Source organism: Lontra canadensis, unplaced genomic scaffold, assembly GCF_010015895.1.
Source record: "Lontra canadensis isolate GAN:19392208 unplaced genomic scaffold, GSC_riverotter_1.0 scaffold47, whole genome shotgun sequence".
In the NCBI taxonomy this organism is placed as follows: domain Eukaryota; kingdom Metazoa; phylum Chordata; class Mammalia; order Carnivora; family Mustelidae; genus Lontra; species Lontra canadensis.
The window spans coordinates 15,303,510-15,323,069 of record NW_022631041.1 but is presented as its reverse complement, the minus strand read 5'-3'; the positions used below and the strand labels follow the sequence as shown (position 1 = coordinate 15,323,069).

Sequence of the window (19,560 nt, the reverse complement as noted above, 5' to 3'; positions counted from 1 at the left end):
AAAGAGAGTTAATGTAATTCACTCAGTGTATTTACCTAGTAAAAGAAAGCTAGGATTCTAATGTTGGTAGACTGACTTGAGAGTCAATATTTGGAACCTAGATAACTTCTCTAGATCAGGAAGAAAAGGCCTAGAAGACATCAAAGGACTTGACTTTTAATGGAAGGGGCTCAGATTATTCCTGACCTGTATGAAAGGTCACACCTGTGTGAAAATGTGGTATGGATAGGGGATGGGTTACAACAGAAGGAACAACTCTGCAGCATTTGTGTGTGCTATAACTTTTACATTTAATCATCACACATCAACCTTGTGAAATAGCTGTTATTTCTTCACTGAAAAGAAAAGAGCAGGTGAGTCTCCATTTATAATCATCTATTGCCTACCCCGTCATTTTGAAAACATCGTACTCTCTTGCTCTCCATGTTATTTTCTCTTTTCCTTTTTCTCTACTTGCTTCACTGCCATTTCTCCCACTCTTACCTTAAGTGTTCCCCAGGGTACAATCCTTGTTCATTTTTCTGTCATTCCATGTGCTCTTTCCCTTGTGACCTCATACCTGATGTGATTTTCATTGCCAATGACTCTTCCGTGTGTCTGCAGTGCTGGTAGAGCCTACTGGATACTTCCACCCAGCAGGTGTCCATAAGTACTTCAGACACAGGATGTTTAAAAATTCACCCAATCATCTCCTTCCAGATCTGTTCCTCTTTATGCTCTGTCCTGGATCCTGTCTTCTCTATCTCCACCACCAGCCATGCCAGAATCTAGGAGTAATCCTGGAACTCTTACATCCATATCAGTCACCAGGTCTAGATTTTACTTTCATATCTGCCTGTCTTGATCATCACCAGTGCAGCCCTCTAAATTCAGGTTTCTATAACTTCTGCATTATAGTGGTGCCCAACCTGGCTGCCCACCAGAATCACCAGAGGAACTTTGAGATCACAGTCCTGGGCCCTGTCCACAGAGATTTTGATTTAGTAGATCTGGGGTGGGGCCCAACAATCTTCACTTTTAACAAGCAGACGGTTCTTATGTGGGTGGCCCAGCAACATAGAGGTGTTTGAGAACCACTGATCCAACTGGTTTCCCCACCTTGTGGTATCTCCTATTCCCCTTCAGTCCATCTCCCATTGCTTCTGCTATTATCTTTCAAAAGCTAAATGTGATCCCCTATTTTTAAGCAATTAAGCATCTCCCTGTTAGCTATCAGACAGATTCTAACCTCTTCAGCATAGTTTGTAAGACTCTCCCAGGTCTGCTCTACCCATAAGGCTCCAGTCATCTTCCTTTGTAAATATCCTCTACCTCAGGCCTGCTTAGTTTCCAGAATAAGTGTGTTATTTCCTGCTTTGGGGCTATTTTATATATATGGCTCTCTCTTCAAGAAACAATTCAAATGTCTGTTTTTGAAGTCCATCTTGTCCCCTCTCACCTGCCCTTCTATTATTCTTAAGACTGATCCCTTGTTGTTGTTCTTTTTTATTTTTTTTAAAAGATTTTATTTATTTATTTGACAGACAGAGATCACAAGTAGGCAGAGAGGCAGGCAGAGAGAGAGGGGGAAGCAGACTCCCTGCTGAGCAGAGAGCCCAATGTGGGGCTCGATCCCAGGACCCTGAGATCATGACCTGAGCTGAAGGCAGAGGCTTTAACTCACTGAGCCACCCAGGAGCTCCTGATCCCTTGTTCTTAAGACTTACACTTACCATCCTGCAAAGCAGTAGATTTTCTATGTCTCTCTCCTTTTATGTCTGTCAAAACCTATGAGTTTTGAGAGGTCAAGAACCAAATAATCTGCCCCAAGTCACCTAGCTTAGAAGGGGTGGAGAGTTTGACCTGAAAGTCTGTTCTATCCATCTGTCATGCTGTGTGATTTTAAGATGCAGATCAGGTTAAAAATAAAAACCTGTTGGTGGAGGGTATTTGAAGGAAGCCCCACATCAGATATACCATTTTTCCTCCCACTTGTATAAAGGTATAATTTGCACATAATAAAACTAAATCTTTTTTAGTTAACAAGTTTGTGAGTTTTGACAAACACCACTGTATGTTGTAACCATGTAACCATTACATGACCATTACATACAGTTGTGTAAGCATTATATGACCTTTATCATATGGGATAAAATAGTTTGATTTGTGACCTAACTAATGTTTGCAAGTAAATCAATCCTATTTGGCATGAACTTTATGAAATAATCAAAATGTTCTAAATGGAATACACCTTAAGGATCCAGAAGGGTTAAGGTAATGTGTCTTAGTAATTCTTATTATTAAAATATAGTTTCTTGCTCCTGAACTTGTTTTCTATAAAACTTAGCTTGAGGTTTGTTTAAATTTAATTTATAACTAAGATAAGGAATTCATTGCCAAAGAAGACAGCTCTTTCTACTTACAGAAAGGCCCTCTGCTTATAAATTTTCTGAATTTAGGTATAATTCAGCTTCCTAAAACAACTTCTCATTGTTTCTAATTCTACACTCTAGAAATAGAGAATAAATCTGAGCTCTCTTTAGATCTTTTAGCAATTGATGAGGCCTCTTTCTTTTCTCCAGGCTAGAGATCCTTAGTTTTTTCCCAACTTTCTTTGTGGCATGGCCTCCAAAGCATTCATGATCCTAGACCAGCTCTGTCAGATGCAGCACCTAAGGAAGTGTATCTCTTGTCCTTCTTTCTACTAAGAGAACTTTTGTAGGTCTCTCTTTTTTTCTTCCCCTTGAAGAAACATGATTGGTAGTCATAGTTCTATCTTAAAATATCACTTATACCAATGATTGAGAAAGAAATTGATGGAAATTATCTCCCTTAAAATTAAAGACTGAGTGGTACTGGAATAGCTGGTGGGATGCATGAGGCTCTTGACTTCTCTGAATCTCATTGTTAAGATAAAGAGATCATATCTAAATCTAAAATTCTGCAGCCCCAGGTTAGGTAAAGGTTTACATGTAATGGCTTAAAATTGTTAATAAGCTCAAAATAATGGCAAAATCACTAACACATGAAGGCATAAGCATGTTAATAAACATATTAATAGTTATAAAATATAGGACAATTTGACAAATCAACTAGAGTCAATTTATATTTGTGCCACATATTGTTCCCTTCTCCGTCCACCCAAAGCTTTACAAATAGAGAATTCCTAAGAATGTTATATAAAACCTATTTGAATCTTGGTATTTCTTGATGACAGAGTTTGACTTCAGTGGTGGTAGGAAGAATAGCATTTCAGTTGAATTGTTTTCTCTCTCTTTTTTCCCCCTAATAAATTCATTCCCCTAATAAATGGAATCCTATTCATAAATGCATGGAGGGCGCTTGGGTGGCTCAGTCAATTAAACATCTCCCTTCGGGTCTTGGGATCTAATCCCACATCGTCAGGCCCCCTGCTCAGCGGGGAATCTCTTTCTCCTTCTGCCCCTCCCCACCACTTGTGCGTACTCTCTCTTGCTCTCTCAAAAATAAATAAATTTAAAAATCTTCAAAAAATAACTGTGTAGAATTCGGATAGTGACAGTATACTGGAAATATGTCTTCTTTTTACTCTAATGTGCATAATCTATATTTGGATTCAGTTTAACTGAAATGAATAGAAAATTTACCATTGAAATATGTTATTTGAAATAAACAGACAAAACTCATAGAAAAAGAGATCAGATTTGTCTTTACTAGATGTGGAAGGGAGAGGATAGTGTTGGAGGAAGGTGGTCAAAAGGTACAAACGTCCAGTTATGAGCTAAAGAAGCACTAGGAATGTACTGTACAACATGATAACTAGAGCACTGCTGGATGGCACACAGGAAGGTTGTTGAGAGTAAGTCCTAAGAGTTCTCATTACAAGGAAATCATTTTTTTCTGTATTTTTTTTCTTCTTTCTTTTCTTTCTCTTGTAACTATATGAGAAGATAGATGTTAGCTGAACCTATTGTTAGGGTCATCATTCACAATATGTGTAAATCAGATCATCATGCTGCATGCCTTACACTCACACAGTAAAGTTTGTCAATTATGTCTCAATAATACTGGGGAGAGGGAATCTAAGCAAATTCATCTTGAAGAAAGGCAACATATAAAAATATGTTACTGAATCATTTGAGTTCATGAAAGGCTGGATAATTCATTATTTTAAGGTTATATAAAATACATAAAGCTTCAGTACTCATGATAATCCTTTACTGTTCTAATTCCTCAGTTCCACATCTTTTTTTCTCTTTTTTTTTTTTTTGGTTCAAGACTTGTGGTGTATCTGTTATTAATGGTAAATTTTCATATCATTGTATGGCACTACAGTCACTCACTCAGTCCTTTTAAGTGAAAAAGGGAACAAGTAAAAAGAAGCATGAATATTTGAATTTTGTCAGAAGTACTAAAGAAAAAATTGTGCAAATTTAGAAAGACACACATAACAGCAAAGACATGGAGAAATATCACGCAAATATTATCATGGGATGGGATTGTGATGCTGTGGTTCAGGTAGCTGACAGTTACTGTAGTGTCCATAGTGTTCATTGGAGGTGGAATTTTTAAGAGCCTTCTCACCCTGGTGAACTGGAAGGGCTAATCTGAGAAAGAGATGGTGTGAACCAGGCCTTTTAAAGGCTGGAGATAGGGTTTTGTTAAGTGGTTGCTGACTGAATGCATGACTTGGGCTGTTGGGTAAAGAAATGGGAGCTTTGCTTTTTTTCCCTGGAGAAAGCAATGAAGTAAACACATTGTGCCTGTACCCCTAAAAACTGGACTGAAGTGTTGGTGACAGCAGGTTCAAGTTGTATGCCAGCATAAAGGAGGATCTGGGAAGAGCTGTAGGAAAAGGTTGCTGCACGAAAAAACCTGGAATATCAATAAATGTACTGTTGGATTTTATTTGAAGGGATAGAGAATAAAGGACTGATATGAAAAAAATTACCCACTCATCATTTATTCATCAAATACATGTTGTTTAGGCACCCTGCTAAGCCTTGCAGTACATGAACAAGAGACCCAGCCCCTGCCTTCAGGGAGATTACATTTTCAAGTATATAATGTGTGATGAGCACTGTAGTGGAACAGAAATGTGCAGGAACTTGCGAGCACAATGGGCCCCTTGCCCAATGAAAATTACCCATTTTTTGGATCCAGTTTTCCTCATCTTCAATTCCATTCTTCCTCCTAATTATCATGTTTAAAAGTAATGATTTTCAGAAGTTAAAATCCTAAAGGATTATCTAGTTTCTTGCTACTTAGAGGGTGGTCCATGGAATATTGACATAGCATCAGTTGGAGCTTCCTAGAAGATGCAGAATCTTCCTAAAAATGGGCTTCACCCCAGACCTACTGAGTCAGAACCTGCATTTTGACTATACCTCCTCTCCCCTGTGATTCTTTTTCTCATGCAAGTTGGAGAAACACTAACTCATTCCCCTTCTCTTGAGCAGGTTTTAGGTAAAGGGATCTAAGACAGATTGTGCCCTTCAAGCCCTGTGTGCAATAGCAGAGCTGATAGTAAAACTCAGGCCATCTGTTTACTGATGGAGTCTAAAATGCCTTTTCTAATATCTCTGTTATTTCTTATCTACTTCCCTCTACCTTTTTATTCTTCTGTTGGCCTCTGTTAGTGTTTCACATTGTCAGATCTTCAGCTTCTTACTCATCTCTCTTCCTCTCACTGTCTTTCTTAGTTCTCTCTCTAAACTTCTCTGTTGAAGGAGAGAATGGCATGGGTTAACCACACTATACATCAAAAAGAATGAGCATTTTTATTTATTCTTGATTTTGGGAAAATTTTTGGACCTGTTTCTCTCGATTTTTTTCTACTTGTTGTTCAGAACTTACTTTGAAGTCAGCAGGAATCCTGTGTGTGATTAAGAGTGATAGAATTGGGGCGCCTGGGTGGGAAGCTCAGTGGGTTGGGCAGTCAACTCTTGATTTTGGCTCAGGTCATGATCACAAGGTCCTGGGATCGAGCCCCTCGTTGGGCTCTGTGCTCAGTGGGGCATCTGCTTGAGGATTCTCTCTCTGCCTCTTCCCCCACTCATGCACGTGCTCTCTCCTTTCTCTCTAAAATAAATAAATTTTTTAAAAAGATTTTATTTTTTTATTGGACAAAGACAAAGCAAGAGAGGGAACACAAGCAGGGGGAGTGGGAGAGGAAGAAGCAGGCTTCCTGCCAAGCAGGGAGCCTGATGCCAGGCTCAATCCCAGGACTCTGGGATCATGACCTGAGCCAAAGGCAGACGCTTAATGACTGAGCCACCCAGGGGCCCCTAAATAAATCTTTTCTTTTAAAAAAAGTGTGATCTAATCCATGATATTAGAAATTAGAATCTCCTTACCATTAAATTTATATTCCTTTCTTTGTTACATGGGATTATCCTATAACAGATTCCTTTGCTCTTTGTATCAAAGAGCATGGAAAAAACAGTGTCTACCCTCTAGTGTCTGGATAGGAATAGGAAACCACAGCTACTCCTTCTCTAGTTCCTGAAGTAAGTAGAGCAGGCCTTTAGGATTTAGGAGTTTGTCTTAAGTATTTTTCCTATAGAAAATAAATATGTAAGTAGATAAATACTCCATGTTTTAAGGGAGGCTTTGTCCTAGAGAGGTACATAGCAGGATAATATGATAATGAAGAAAAGCAAACAATCAGTAGTAAGACCATAGTGATACAATGCTTTCAATAAAAGTCAGCCACTCATCTTTTAAGCCATACCCTCTCATAAGAGGATTATTCTCTTTTGTCTTGTGTTTTCATTTATTTTATTTTTTTTAAAAGATTTTATGTATTTATTTGACAGAGATCACAAGTAGGCCGATAGGCAGGCAGAGAGAGGAGGAGGAAAGCAGGCTCCCTGCTCAGCAGAGATCCCGATGTGGGGCTCGATCCCAGGGCCCTGGGACCATGACCCGAGCCAAAGGCAGAGGCTTTAACCACTGAGCCACCCAGGTGCCCCTTCATTTATTTTTAATTCTGGAATATGTTTTGATTTGAGTAACAGAACCATAATTTCCATAAATATAGATAGTAAGCCTCTCCTGTAAACTCTAAAATAAAATTAGTTTTTTGTTTTTCTTGTTTTCATATGTGTTCTTCTTTCAAGTCACTAGCGCATCTTTCTAAGAACTCTTATTTCATAGAAACCATAGTTATGTCACTTCTTGTTTCCTTCCACATTGTTCCATTTGTTTCCTTCCCTTTGTTTTATTTTCTATCAGTAGTATATAGAAACAGACTAATTTTAAGTAAGATATTTTGAAACCTGGTTATCTAATCCAGAGCTGTTTTGCATATATAGTTTTACTAAAACTGACAGTTTAGATGGTGGGACATTGTAATGAGCAATTTCGTTTAATTCATTTACGCTAGCTAGGTCTTGGGAACTAACTGAAAGGTAGGATCTTTTGTTGTTGCTGTTTTAAAAATACATTCTTTTCCTCAGTATAGAACATAGAAATGTTTTTGTATTACTAAGCATAAACTAGATATTAGATTCACAACCTATAAAATGCTGTTTAGGTTTTAGAAATATAAATTTTAGTATCTTTTTATAATGTATTAGAAAATAAATTTTTGTTAGCCATATATTTCATTACCACTCTTTTCTTAGAAATGTTATTTGTGGCAGAACTCTAATTATAAAATTTATTCAGGGTTGCATATTTGAATATTAGGGACAGTCGACTCATTTTAAATGAAATATTTACACATATGTGATGTAAATGCTTATAGCTTTAAAGAAAAGCACATAAGTTGGTTATATTCATAGCAAAATAGGCTCATGCTGTCAAAGAAAAAGGAAAATGTCTTGAATATGGTGATTTCCATGTAAAGAAATCATAGAACTGTAATCCCCCTAATTTTTTCCTCCAAATATAACTCTACTCTTGTCCTCAGTATCCAAAAAATATTCCGGGGAATGGCTTCCATTGCTCTACCTCTTCAGTTTACTATTCTTTTCCTGCTTTTGGCAAGGAGGACACAGCTTCCAAATTGTACTGATATATTTCACGTGTTTAATATGAAAGACAAGTTTCTCCTTATAATATTTATTTTCTGTGTATGAAGTCTTTGATCAACTTTTCATCCCCAGCTTGTCCTATATTTCTAGCAGGTTTTATTTCTGGGCTTTGTTTTCTAGGTCTCTATAAAACTTAATGTGTGTTATATGTAATAAAACCTTATTTTCAAAAGCTCCTCACAAGAATTGGTCTCGCTTCTGTAGTTTAAATGCCGTGTATTTTTGTTGTGACTCAAGGAAAAGTAACCTGCATTTGGTCAAATTAGGAAGAAAGCTAAGTTGAAATACTGTAATTCCTAACAGGTTCATTCCAAACAAATTCATTTATTTATAAATGAATTTAATGTTATTTTGTTCTCTCTAGATAAACGTGTGGAGAGCTGGCCTCTGATGCAGTCTCCATTGCCTACACTTTGTATAAGTACTCTTTATCTCCTGTTCGTGTGGCTGGGTCCAAAATGGATGAAGGACCGAGAACCTTTCCAGATGCGTTTAGTGCTCATTATCTATAATTTTGGAATGGTTTTGCTTAACCTTTTTATCTTCAGAGAGGTAGGTTTACTAAAATCACTTTATTATTCCTCAGGGTTATTGAAAAGAAATTAGAATACGTAAAGCCGTTATTGTATATTGTATCCCAAGATACCTGTTGGCTACTCGGAAAGTAAATTTCACTTTATTGAAATTTTTCATGTTTGGACAACAAAAATATGAAGCATATGGAAAGTATAGGACAGTTGTTTAAAATGGAATGTTGAAGCAGACACACTAGATTCCAAAATAACCATTATTAACTGACAGGAGAAGTTATTTAACTTTTCTGAGACTTATTTTCCCCATCTGTAAACTGGGGATAAATAACCTGCCTTCTAGATAGAGATAAGTGAAGTGATTTTTTTCATAGTGTTTGGCACATATTAAGTAGCTGGTAAATAGTTGTAGCTCTTTTTCATAATTCTTATTCAACAGTTTCAGCTTTGGTAACTGATCAAAATTTGCAGATGTAAAATACTGATTTTTGAATTAAATCCTACTACATAATGTCATTGTATTTTAACAAAAATGAGTTCATTGTTATACACTGTTGCTGCATCTTGTTCTTTTCTGGAATCCAGCAAATTCTCTATGACATTCTGAAAAGAAATTCTAAAGATTAGATTGACATAGACATTTTTTAAGTTGTAAGAGTGGAAGGAATTTGTTTCCCAAGTGGAAGGAATTTGTTTCCCAAGAGATTCCTCATTAAAATTCTGTATGAACCCAGAGAACTGGATTGGTGATGCTAGGAAGACAAACACTACTCTTCTTTAAAGAAATCTGTAATTGACAACTTAGTCTATAGAATCCCAACTTCATAAAAACTTTAATTTATTTGGATACTTTGACCTTGTTTGTTAGATGCAAACCACTCTGGATCAAGAATAGAAATCAATGCAAGTGTTAGATCTGAGTCATGGTTAATCAAAATTTCTCTTAATATTATAAAGTAGATAAGAGTTGAAGTCTCAGTCCAAGAGTTACATGTGATTTTTAACTTAGATTTCAACTTTGGAATAAATTGACACAGAGCAAATTTTAGACACTCCCAACACATTAAATGTTTAATGCATTTCAATTTTTTTAGACAAGATTGCTCTTTAAAATAATTTCAAAGGTTGCATATTATATTTAGTGTTTTATATTCCATATCTACTAAAACTTTATTTTAAATACTATTCCCCTTTTTTCCAGTTATTCATGGGATCATATAATGCAGGATACAGCTATATTTGCCAGAGTGTGGATTATTCTGATAATGTTAATGAAGTTAGGGTAAGTACATTCAAGATACCATTAATTAATAGAAATGGGTTTAATTTTATAATCCCCAGTCTGAAAAACATGCTTCTGTAAAATGGTGTAAAAGTGTATAAGATTGTGTTGAGTCAGGAAACCTATGCTTTTCTTTAAAAGTACGTAATTAAAAATGTTTTCATAACTATAGTGTCCTATATGATTGTGTGAGAGTGAGTATGTGTTGGATTACTAGAATGCAGTACTTAAAAATGTTCCATGTTTAGTGTAAAGATGATATTTTTGATTTCGTATTTTGGGCCAAGAATAGAAACTCATAAAGAGAGTCTAATTCACTTGTTAAGAGTCTGAGGATAAACAAATGTTCTATAAACTATGTAATGTGTAGTAAGTTAAGCATAGCACTATACGTATAGGTATAAACTCAGTTTTTATTATGTTTGCAGAAAAATAAACCAGGTAATATAATGTTGTATTTTACTTTCTAGTCACCCTTGACATACAAAGATTTATAAATAGATTTCAGTTATATACTGTCTTCTTTGTTGTTTGTACGTAGAACATACATCATAAAAGTACTTAACATAAAAAATGTTGAGTTTAGGTTACTTTTTTTTTTTTTTGAGTTTAGGTTACTTTTATAATAGGGTTCTTGTAAAATATTTTAAAACATTTATAGAGGTCACCTCTCACTGGATCCTTGGATCCTTAATCTCTCAGCATTGTAACATAATCTTTCTGTACCATCTGGTGTCTTAATTTGAGCCCAGGAAAAGAAAAGACTTATTCATGTAAGTAGGATTATATTTATGACCTAGGAAATATTTGTTATTTTTGTTTGTGTGTGTGTTTTAATTTACCACTTTAAAGATTTTACTGCCTAATGCAAAGTACTGTGGTGAGGTATTTACTTTATTGCACGTGTTAAAGTGAGAGACAGAAGCCAACAGAGGCCAGTTGCTACACAAACATGCTTGCAAGAATATCTGACATAGAATGTAGGCTAAGCACGAACAACTGAAATACCTTTACGAAGTAAATATCTCGGTTTTTCTGCTATGCGGAAAAACAGCAGTGTGAAGGTGTTTATAGCTCTACGTTCAGAAGTTTTGTACTTTATGACATCTAGCTATGTAAAAGACTAAACATTTTCTCTAAATCATTGCCACTTGGGATTTGGGACTCCTTCTTTCCCATTTTTCCCCCATGGATAGATGCCTAGGTTTCACACCTACTTAGGCAAAAATGATTCTGTGCCTTCTACATTTTGTGCAATAAAGACTGCTTAGACTAACTTAACAGTAAATAGAAAACCATATGATAGTGTCACTCTGCTTTTCCTTTCTTTTTACAGATAGCTGCTGCTCTGTGGTGGTACTTTGTGTCTAAAGGGGTTGAGTATTTGGACACGGTGTTTTTTATCCTGAGGAAGAAAAACAACCAAGTCTCTTTCCTTCATGTATACCATCACTGTACAATGTTTACATTGTGGTGGATTGGGATTAAGTGGGTCGCAGGGGGACAAGGTGAGCATTTTGGGACATATCTGCATACATTATGTATATATGTTGGGTGGAAAAGTAATGAGAAGTTGGAAATTTGACTTGGTCTTTAACTTGCTTTCTTGAGTAATTGTTTCTCCATTAATTTCATTTTTTTCTTTGTTTGTTTATTTGTTTGATGAGAAGTAATTTATTTAAAGTTATATAGTAATCCAGTGGCAAATCTGGAAATGTGTCCTCTAGATACCATTCGACAATGTAGAATTTTCTTCTGAGGCAAAATAATCTCAAAAAAGATCATTAGGATCACTAAATAAGTATGGTCACGATTAATTCTGTCTGATTATTGCATAGATGCAACAAGAATGTGCATTTAACACAGAATTTTCTATCGTTTTGCCTAAAATTTTATAAGAAATCTGACTAAATTTTTTAAAATTTTATTTTATTTTTTTTCTAGCTTTTTTAAAAAAATTTATTTTTTAAATTTCCTTTTAGTGTACCAGAATTCATTGTTTATACAACATACCCAGTGCTCCGTGCATTTTGTGCCCTCCTTAATACCCACCACCAGGCTCACCCAGCCTCCCATCCTCTTCCCCTCCAAAACCCTCAGATTGTTTCTCAGAGTCCAGAGTCTCTCATGGTTCGTCTCCCCCTCCGATTTTCCCCAGCTCACTTCTCCTCTCCATCTCCCATGTCCTCCATGTTATTCCTAATGCTCCACAAATAAGCGAAACCATATAATAACTGACTCTCTTTGCTTGACTTATTTCACTCAGCATAATCTCTTCCAGTCCCATCAATGTTGATACAAAAGTTGGGTATTCATCCTTTCTGATGGAGGTATAATACTCCATAGTATATATGGACCACATCTTCCTTATCCATTCGTCCGTTGAAGGGCATCTTGGTTCTTTCCACAGTTTGGCGATTGTGGCTATTGCTGCTATGAACATTGGGGTTAATTTCATTTTAAAGAAATATGAAGAAGAAAAAGAAATTTGAAGAAAGTAAAGTTTTGGCTTTTTATCTGTGGGTACTTAAATACCAAAAGATTTTCCTCAGAGATAAGCATAAACTAAGCTTAAATGTAGCAATTAATATTTTGATGGGGAGCAGTTATAGTAGTTTTGAGTCAAAGGATACTGAGCTAGGGGCACCTGGGTGACTCAGTCTGTTAAGCATCTGACTCTTGGTCTTAGCTCAGGTGTTGATCTTAGGGTCGTGAGTTCAGGTCCCGCATTGGATTCCAAACTGGGCGTGGAGCCTACTTAAAAAAAAAAGAGAAAGAGTGACAAAGGATACTAAACTTTAACTTCTCAGTTTGAAGCCTCCATCACCACTCCAAGCCCAGAGCCCACTCTTGCTCTAAAATGGGCCTTAAATGAACCTATTGGTTCTTACTCAAAGGAAACTGTAAATAGCTTTGTGAAAGAGGATCTGAATTCACAGTTTGGTCAAGATAAGTCTGCAGCTTTTCAGATGCCTGAATTGAAGATGATTTATGTGATTGAGCTGGAAACAGATTATTTCTCTATTGTGGACCCAGGGTACAGGTCATTATAGTAGTACAGTTTACCTTCTACTCTTAGAAGTTTAAAACTGTTTAGAGACCTAGGAAATAAATAATATTTTGTTGTTGATATGTTTATGTTGATATATGTATGTTGATAAGTTGATATGCCCTCTGAAGGCAATAATGAGGCTTTAAAAATCCATTTTTTTAAAAGGTCCTTTTTACTTTATTATTATTTTTGTAAGTAATCTCTATACCCCACGTGGGGCTTGAATTTATGACCCACACCAAGATCAAGAGTCCCATGTTCTTCCAACTGAGCCAGCCCATTGCCCCATTAAATATCTATTTAAACAATTACATGGTACCATGATTTTTTCCCCCAAGAATAATAGCATGAAAAATAATACAAGACAATAGTTCTGTATTATGGCATGCTTAAATCACTGGGGTACTCCATTTGGAAACTTGCCATTGTGAAGGTCCTTTGCATTTTAAGAACACTCATTTTTAGTTATATGCTAAAAGCCTGAGTCTAAACTGTAAAAATACCTAACTTGATCTGAGGAGAAGTCTTTTCCATTATTCCTACTTTACAATTTTTTAAAAAGAATTTATTTATTTGACAGAGAGAAATCACAAGTAGGCAGAGAGGCAGGCAGAGAGAGGAGGGAAGCAGGCTCCCTGCTAAGTAGAGAGCCCAATGCGGGGCTCGATCCCAGGACCCTGAGATCATGACCTGAGCCGAAGGCAGAGGCTTTAACCCACTGAGCCGCCCAGGCGTCCCCTACTTTACAATTTTTATCCCTAATCTGTACTCAAGATTAAAAGTTAGAAAATAATGCGAATTCATTTATTTTATGTCCAGATGGTTTATTGACTACTAAATGTTTCTGTATCTTCTAACTCTGTTTTTCTGAAGCATTTTTTGGAGCACAGCTGAATTCCTTTATCCACGTGATTATGTACTCATACTATGGGCTAACTGCATTTGGCCCATGGATTCAGAAGTATCTTTGGTGGAAAAGATACTTGACCATGTTGCAGCTGGTGAGTTAAATGCATCTAAAGTTTCTTCTGGTGAAACACTGCATATATTTGAATTTGCTGATTTTAAACGGCTAAGTTACCCTTGACAGTTTTCTGTTACAAAGTTGACTTTCTGTGTGTTCCAGCTGTGGAAGTTGAGGCTTCTTGGCTCTGAGCTTCTTGTTCATAGACCTAGTTGTCACTGCCATTAATTTTTTTTTAATGTTCTTAAAAGACTAAACACAACTCTTGTCTAAGAGAAATGCTGTTTAAAAATATCTGTGAAATGGATGAGTCAAGATCTAAGTACTCCATAAAGTACATAGACTCATATATGACCAAAAAAATAATATAAGTTCTCTCTCAGCTGATTTTTTAAGACTTAAAATGTTATTATTACCTCTCTTCATCCTGCTTTTGCTTGAATTTTGTTATCTATTCTATTTCAGTCCCTGTTAACAGATCCCATACATTCAGGATATAAAAGTTGAAGAGAAGCCAGACAACCGAGGAAGGGGTGGGGTAAAGGAAAGGAACAGAGACAAGAGAACTCTTAATTCTCTAACACATAGTCCTTAGAGAACAGAGTTAGATATTTTTAAATGCTAGCCTTTAGAGCAGATAATTTTCAGCACATACCCCTAGTGGGACTTCTTGTAGCATCTGGGTACCTCAGTGAAATATTCAAGCAAGGTACTGGCCCAGTCATCAAACTGGAAATCCCAAACCAACCTGGTAGCTATTCTTCAAGCCTTGGAATTTATTATAATTTGCTATAATCATAGCATGTGCACAATTTATCAGTGGAATCACATTTGGAAATACTATTCATCTCTGCTTTAAGTTGCTAAACAGCTGGCTGGCCGAACAGGAAACACAACTTTTGGGGAATGCTGGGTGGGAAAGATTCATTTATAACTAAAATGCTACAGGAAGCTTCCTCCAGTTTTTGTGTAAGCTGTTTATATAGTTTGTGTAATTCATTTCTCTCAGTAATTAGAAAATGGGCACAAGAAAATGAAGAGATGACAGAAGTCATCTGAACTCTTTGTTATCTACTTTGTTGGAGTCCTCACTTGAGTCTCCTTGAGTGAGGCCATTCTTAGTCACCTCTATATACATAATCCTTTTGGTGATTTAGGTTCTAAGAACCATTGTGAAAGCAGAAGTTCTTAAAATCTGGATTTTGCCATGGAGAATTTAAGGTTTTTTAGTCTGATCTAAATTTGGGGCTTACATAGAATAAATTATTTTAATCATATTTAATATAATAGTTAATATGGATAATGCTATGCTTCAAAGAGAAAACACAGTTGCCCATTCCAGATAGGATGTTAGTTTCATGAAGAGTAGAATATTTCCAAGCCAGAAGTTCTCACAACGGTTAATCATGTAACTTATTCTTGTAAAAAGTTACCCTTGTTTAACACTGTGGAATTCATAATTCCTGTATTGAGAACCACTCATTTATTGATATATTAAAATTTCAACTGATTTGCCTTATCCGAACTACAAAGCATCTTAATTTTGGTTTTTCTTCTTTTAAAAACTTCTAAAGTGGACAGTGAGTCTTTCTGCACTTATTCTCAAATATCTACTAAATTTTAGCAAAAATCTTAATTTGTAGATAGCATTAATTCATTTAGAGAGGGAGAAAGAGTGAGTACCTGGGGTCAGGGGTGTGGGTAGGAGGGAGGAGAAGGAGAGAATCTCAGGCACAGAGTCTGGAAATGGGGCTCAGTCCCATGAGCCATGAGATCATGGTCTGAGCTGAAACCAAGAGTTGGACGTTTAACCGACTGAGTCTCCCAGGTGCCCCAAAGATAATGTTAACTCAAATACAGTTTTACCTGTGTGCTATTTTGTAAGAAATAAATAATGAATCTTTTTGATAGATTCATTTTTAAAAGCATATGTACCATTCTGCTGATAGTTTTGTGGAAAGAGGTCAGTCTAAAATATGGGAGGAAAGCAAATAACAAAAAGAGTATATGGTACTATTAGTTTATTCTCTTAGGCGATTGATATTCCCTCTTACTAATAACATCATTTAACATTATCCAGCAAATACTCTATGAATCCAGACCCTGTGCCAAGGACTCCTCAGGGAACAGCACAGAATCATACCCTCCGAAGTTATATACTCTTGGAATGATGGACAGTCAAGAAGCTCAGAAGTCCAGATGGTTTTGTTCTCAGGAAAAAAGCCCACACCAAACAAAAGCCCACATTAATGGGATTGAGAGGGCCAGGTGGATGAGTTGCTTGGTCCTCGCAGGCAGGAAGCCTTTGCTGAGGGAATGACATCTGAGCTGCCACCTGATGGATGAGAGAGGGCTGGACTCTATTGAACTTTGCACAGTGTGGCAAGATTCAGGCCTATCTTAGCTAGATAGAAGATTCTGATTTGTTAAAAGTTACTCACTATTCCTACATTGTTTTGTTTTTCAGGTTCAGTTCCATGTGACCATTGGCCACACAGCGCTATCTCTTTACACGGATTGTCCCTTCCCCAAATGGATGCACTGGGCCCTCATCGCTTACGCGATCAGCTTCATATTTCTCTTTCTTAACTTCTATGTTCGGACATACAAAGAGCCTAAGAAAGCAAAAACTGGAAAAACAGCTGTGAATGGTATTTCAGCAAATGGTGTGAGCAAATCAGAGAAACAACTAGTGATAGAAAATGGAAAAAAGCTGAAAAACGGAAAAGCAAAAGGAGAGTAAATTGAACTGGGCCTTAACTGTTGTTGACAGTGAGGAAGCTCCCATTTCATATGAAATTTCAGGGAAAACAAGCAAATGAGGGTTTGGGGTGGGGAGAAAAAGGCAAATGTGCTCTATGTCTTAGTAATCTTTAGATAGAGTAAAGTGTTAAATGCAATGCCCGGATGTTTTATTTATGAAGTTTTATTTTAAACATTTTTTTATTAGCTTTGATGTTGTCCAGACCAAAGCGATCATTATGTGACTTTGGAGGCTCTCCCTCTGTTCACATCCATTTGTCTAATGCATGGAATTTTTTCATGGATCTTATATACAGTCATTCTTTAGTCTGATGATCACAGAAACACAGTATGAATTTTTTGGCTAAATTACTATTACCTACTGATTACAATCAGTTACCTTACATTTTCTGGTCCAAAGCTGAAACTGTAGATACTTTAAAATTTGCACATTTGAATTCATTTGCTGACTGGAATGGTCGAATCTCTCCACCTCTAGTCTGAATATACCCTTTTGGTTGTAATTAAATTTTAAAAAATCTGATGATCTCTGTAGATTCCTAGAGGCTTGATGATGATGGTGTTGGTGAAAATAAGAAAGAATTACAGTAAAATCCTGTCTAGCGACCCAAAGGTCACCATGACTTGTGGCACAAATCACTGTAGGAAACAATTTTTGTGATGAAAAGGCAGCCTTTCAATACTCCTATTACTATCAGAAATATATTATGAAAATTAAGATTGTCTGATTGGAACATGAAACAACTCATGTCTTTATTAGTAACATCATAAAAGAGTTACATTTATGTGCTGTTAGAAGAGAGTATGTTGATTTTTATCAGGCTTTCCTTGTTTTGATTTGTGGCTGTTACCGATTTTTCATATGTGGAAATATACCTACCTCTTCTGTTGGAAAGAACATTGAAAATTAAATAAATTTTAATTAAAAAATCAAGGAGTCCTTTAATGTAAATTTTAATATTAACTTTCAAATCCACTAGTATTTTTTTTTGCTTTTTTTTACAAATAGCATACACCCAACTTTTCTGTGAAACTATCCTTCTCTTTCAATGTGTTTAATTTTGAAGTGTTATTTTCCTTATGACAAAGTTCAAGATCTTATTTATTAACTAGACATGAAGTGTAAACCCATTTTGGTGCAATATTCTTGACTCCTTGGTGCTAAAGATCATTAAATTTAGTGTGTGATTGTTACAAGGTGTTAATTGTTAAGATGCAAAGTGAATAAAAGTGAGGGTAGTCAGAACCAGAAAATGAAGTTTACTATTTACAAATGAAGTGTTTCATGTAATGTAAATGAACAACTGGAAATATACTAGCAAAGAGAACTTGTACATTGTCTTATTGCATAGGTTAAATTGTTAAGAGATGTTGACCAGGGATCATTATAGAAAGAGAACATGTGACAAAAAAAAAAAAAAAAAAAAAAGCATGACTATTTCTAAGTATCTCAACATGTCAAAACTGCATGTGCAGGATGTATGCTGTTTGTGCAGACAAACTATTTTAGAATATTTTGTTAACTATAAAATATTTATTGTGCATTAAAATTACACACTTTTCCCCCTGAAGGCATGCAGTCATGAGAAATACAGAATATTTGCAACACTTAAAAATGGTTTGACCTGAAAGGATTCGACCCCTTTGTCTTTGCTGCTCGGTGTGTAATGACTAGAGATCTGTAAATCTTTGTGAACATTCTGTATTGGTTCCCCAGACCTATTCATTCCCTGCTACCTGATTTCAGCACAATAAATATACAACTGCTGTGGGAAAAATGATTTTTTTTTTGTTAATCAGTTTATTACATAAATCATCTGCTAGATGTTTATTTGATTCAGTTGTTAATATTCAAATATCTTTTCTGCTGCTAATTTCTACTGTAGAAAAGAAGTGTAACTAGAAGATTCCTGGAGAAAAGCTTATTATTTTTTTTTTTATGGTGGCATATTTTTGCTTTAAAAATTAGTTGCCTTTGGAAGAGCTTTTGGATCCAGACATAAAACATATAATTTTCTTCTAAACTACTCTTATATTTGTCATTTCAAATGTAAGCTTTAACACTTTTTAATGCTATGGGGTTTTCTTGTTCCAAAAATAAGATGGAGGAGGTCTTATGTTCTTACATTAGATCATTCAGCTCTTACTATGGTTTTTTAGGTTCTTTATCTAAGATGACTCTAAGCTGTGATATGCAGCCTGTTCTGGTAGCTTTCATAATTTCTCAGGTATCACACTGAGTTGCATGCCTCATACCTAAAAATCAGTGGAAGTGGACTGCATCCTTCCTTTTGGTAAAACTTTGTCACTAACTAAAGAAATGTTTTCTTACACAGAAAAATGGAATTTATTAAATATTTTCAATGGCTAGAACTACCTTAGGCATGTACAGTGCATTTTCCAGTAGAATCATCAATTTCTGTATCTTCTTTTTTCTCTTTTCTGTGTTACCCTTGACTTTGTTTTGCTGATAGATGCTGAATGATGACTGGTTTCAGTTTTAGCATTATTAATTCAGTCATTCTTTTTTTCTCTCTTTCTGCATACTTCTGGGTATTCAAAAATATTTTCATACGGACTTTTATATTCACATTTTAGAACATAGAATCTAGTGTTTTGTAGTTTATTGGGAATAGTTTAATTTACAGATGTGTTTCAGATATGCAGCTCAGTTATCCTATAAATAATGAGAACATAGAGATGGAAGTGATTTTTGCTGCCCTGTCCGTCTGATAATATGACAATCCAGGCATTACATTCATACTGATGATTGGGACCTTTGTGAGAATGTGACATCATGCTGAGCTGTCCTGCTCTCAGCTCATGTCTTGTTGTAGCCTAAAGCTCAGCCAGCTGAATGCCTCACACCGTCCTTCTTGAGAAAAAGATGGCCACAGATTGTGTAGGAGCTCAAATGGAGTTGACCTGGGTGAGGTGAACTTGGGATCCTGCTAGATGGTCGATAGGGCTGC

At 36.0% G+C, this 19,560-nt stretch overlaps 1 protein-coding gene across 1 annotated transcript in view; it reads left to right on the top strand.

Moving 5' to 3' along the window:
• ELOVL4 (ELOVL fatty acid elongase 4) overlaps window positions 1-18,369 on the top strand; it is a 31,181-nt gene extending 12,812 nt beyond the window's left edge. Inside the window, exons 2-6 of the mRNA XM_032873211.1 lie at window positions 8,362-8,549; window positions 9,729-9,809; window positions 11,146-11,317; window positions 13,735-13,862; window positions 16,293-18,369. Coding sequence (XP_032729102.1) covers window positions 8,362-8,549; window positions 9,729-9,809; window positions 11,146-11,317; window positions 13,735-13,862; window positions 16,293-16,568 — 845 coding nt within the window. The 3' untranslated portion in view covers window positions 16,569-18,369. The remainder of the gene's footprint in view (window positions 1-8,361; window positions 8,550-9,728; window positions 9,810-11,145; window positions 11,318-13,734; window positions 13,863-16,292) is intronic.
• Window positions 18,370-19,560: the final 1,191 nt, after the last annotated feature.